General features: G+C 51.7%; 1 protein-coding gene across 1 annotated transcript in view; it reads right to left on the bottom strand.

Annotated features, from left to right (window-relative positions):
• Positions 1-2,733, bottom strand: part of MOGAT2 (monoacylglycerol O-acyltransferase 2) — a 22,076-nt gene that overhangs the window by 774 nt on the left and 18,569 nt on the right. Inside the window, exons 5-6 of the mRNA XM_010024309.1 lie at positions 1,609-1,815; positions 893-1,092 (exon numbers count right to left, since the gene is read on the bottom strand). Coding sequence (XP_010022611.1) covers positions 893-1,092; positions 1,609-1,815 — 407 coding nt within the window. The remainder of the gene's footprint in view (positions 1-892; positions 1,093-1,608; positions 1,816-2,733) is intronic.

Below are 2,733 nucleotides of genomic sequence, written 5' to 3'. Positions count from 1 at the left end.
TCCCAGAGCCACCAGCAGCTCACTAGGCACCTACAAGGGACATGAAGTCCATGTGATGCCTCTTTTGCTCTGGTCTCTTGCTCAAACTGTGTTTGTCAAGTGAGGAAGGGTTTCATCGTTGTGTAAGGCTGCTCCTCCTCAGGTTAATGAAGAGCCCTTGCGATACTGCACAGCTCATAAACCCCTTGAGACAATCCAAACAGGTTGTAAAGCAATTAGAAGTAATTGCTGGCTGTCAAACCTCATCAGTGGGGTGAGATCTGACCTTTCCAAATGGCCTCTTTTATTAGACTAATTCACCCAGCATCAGCTGCTCTGGTGGGGATGGGTTTCAACAGCTCCACGGGGCAAGGATGGAGTTCTTGAAACCAGGCAAAAGTGCTTCAAATCCAAAGACTTGCTTTGAATTTGGTCTTCCCCGTGCATGATCTCTGGTCGAAACCTCTTGCCTTGCAAATAGATTGGAGTTGAGCTGTGTCTGTATGAGACACTGAGCAAACCTGCAACTGCTGAGGTGTTGCCCTACTTCTGCTTGTAAAATTGGCTTGGAAGTTTAAACCAGTGTTATTGCAGTGGTTTTTATCACTGGGTTGTGCTGGGATTGAGGTTGGCTGCATCCCACACAGATAATGGGACGGATGTGAGTGCTCTAGGGCTTTGCTTTGATGCATAGATGACCTGGGCTCTGTCCTAAGACCAAGCCAAAGTCCCAAACCAGTGTGACACATGAGCAGTTGGGGGTGCTCCTTTGCCAGCGCCTTTCTAGCCCACCCCAGCATGATGTTCCATGGCATCTCCAGCCAGGAGAATCACACAAGCCAGGGAATGTCCCTGCTCCCCACTTTGGGCAGGCTAAATGTAACTGTATTGTGCTGGCCAAGGAAGGACTCACCCACGGTGTAGATGGGCCGACGGTAGGGTACCAGCCCAAAGCTGTACTGGAAGATGCCTCGTGCATGGAAGAGGGGAAGGGAGATGCCCATGATCTTCTGGAGCTGGTGCTGGACCCTCCGCAGCCAGGAGCCCTGGGGATTTCTCACCTGCTCAAAGAGGTCATTCTCCCCAAAGGAAAAGACAGGGACCAGCGGGGTGCTGCGAGGAGTTGAACCCAATGTGAGGGCATGAAGATTAGCAAAGCCCACCCCAAAACACCATCTCCCCTGTCCAAAAGAAGAGAGGAGTGAGGATGTCTCCAGCATCTAGAGTCATAAAGAAACCTGGAGAGGGGCTTTGGACAAGGGTCTGTAGGGACAGGTCAAGGGGAATGGCTGGAACCTGCCAGAGGGGAGACTGAGATGAGCTCTGAGGCAGAAGCTCTTCCCTGTGAGGGTGCTGAGGTGCTGGCACAGGGTGCCCAGAGAAGCTGTGGCTGCCCCATCCCTGGCAGTGTTCAAGGCCAGGTTGGACACAGGGGCTTGGAGCAACCTGCTCTAGTGGAAGGTGTCCCTGCCCGGGGCAGGGGTTGGAGCTGGAGGAGCTTTAAGGTCCCTTCCAATACAAACCACTCTGTGGTTCTATGATACTGAAACCAGCAGGAACATCCCATTAAGCAGCCACAAACCAAAGCATCCACCCCCAAGGGCGCCGTCAGCCCATCCCCTGCATCACCCATGCTCGATAGCCAGGCGCACAAATCCCCTCCTGTTCTTCAGCAGCAAGGTGCAGGACCCCGGCCGGGCATCCAGCGCCTCCTGCGCACCACCGATGATGATGGCCAGCGCATTCCCACCCTCTGGCTTCTTCAGCACATAGGATGCACTCTCCTTGTCGGAGGAGACAAGGCCTGGGGGGCAGAGAGGAAAGAAAACTGAACATCTATAAACCCCACCTGACTCTGGTTTGCTCTGTACCTTTATCCCCATTACCCAGCCCCAAAGGGGTGCTAGACACTTTATTGTCAGTTTTCCTACACTTTGGCAATCTCATCCCAGCTGCCCTAAAAGACGCTGCATTCATAAAATCATGGATTCACAGACTGCTTCGGGTTGGGAATGACCTTAAGATCATCCAGTTGGAAGGGACCTTAAGAGCATCCAGTTCCAACCCCCTGCCATGGGCAGGGGCACGTCACACTAGACCGTGTCACCCAAGACTCCATCTGTGTGAACATACAATTATCCCTTTGCTGTCTGGCCCTGAAGTGAGAAACTGGTTAAAAATCAGGGAAAAAGTAAATTGAGAACTAGCTGCCCACAATCCCCAGGGAAAATCTGTTTTCCTGTGTTGCCAAAGGAAACCGAGTCCAAGCCTGAATCCGTCTAAAGTCACTGGAACATTTGCTTTAGGTCAAAAGACACATGAATTTAGGTAGATGCTATCCCTTTGCTGTCTGGCCCTGAAGTGAGAAACTGGTTAAAAATCAGGGAAAAAGTAAATTGAGAACTAGCTGCCCACAATCCCCAGGGAAAATCTGTTTTCCTGTGTTGCCAAAGGAAACCGAGTCCAAGCCTGAATCCGTCTAAAGTCACTGGAACATTTGCTTTAGGTCAAAAGACACATGAATTTAGGTAGATGCTGCTGGATGGGGCTTGGAGAAACCTGCTCTAGTGGAAGGGGGACCCGCCGGGGGGGGGGGGGGGGGAGGGGGGGGCCGCCGCCCACGGCAGTGATGGCAGCTGAGAAGCAAGTAGTAAGTATTACAACTTCTCTTCTTCTCCCTATCTCTGGCCAAAGTAGTATAGAGAGGAGCTGGAGAGAATTCTTACAATGAGGTAACTTGGTTTTGTTAAATAC

The sequence above is a fragment of the Nestor notabilis genome, unplaced genomic scaffold, assembly GCF_000696875.1.
Source record: "Nestor notabilis isolate BGI_N333 unplaced genomic scaffold, ASM69687v1 scaffold15031, whole genome shotgun sequence".
In the NCBI taxonomy this organism is placed as follows: Eukaryota; Metazoa; Chordata; class Aves; order Psittaciformes; family Psittacidae; genus Nestor; species Nestor notabilis.
The sequence above is the reverse complement of the archived record's forward strand: the minus strand, read 5'-3'. Positions and strand labels throughout refer to the sequence as shown.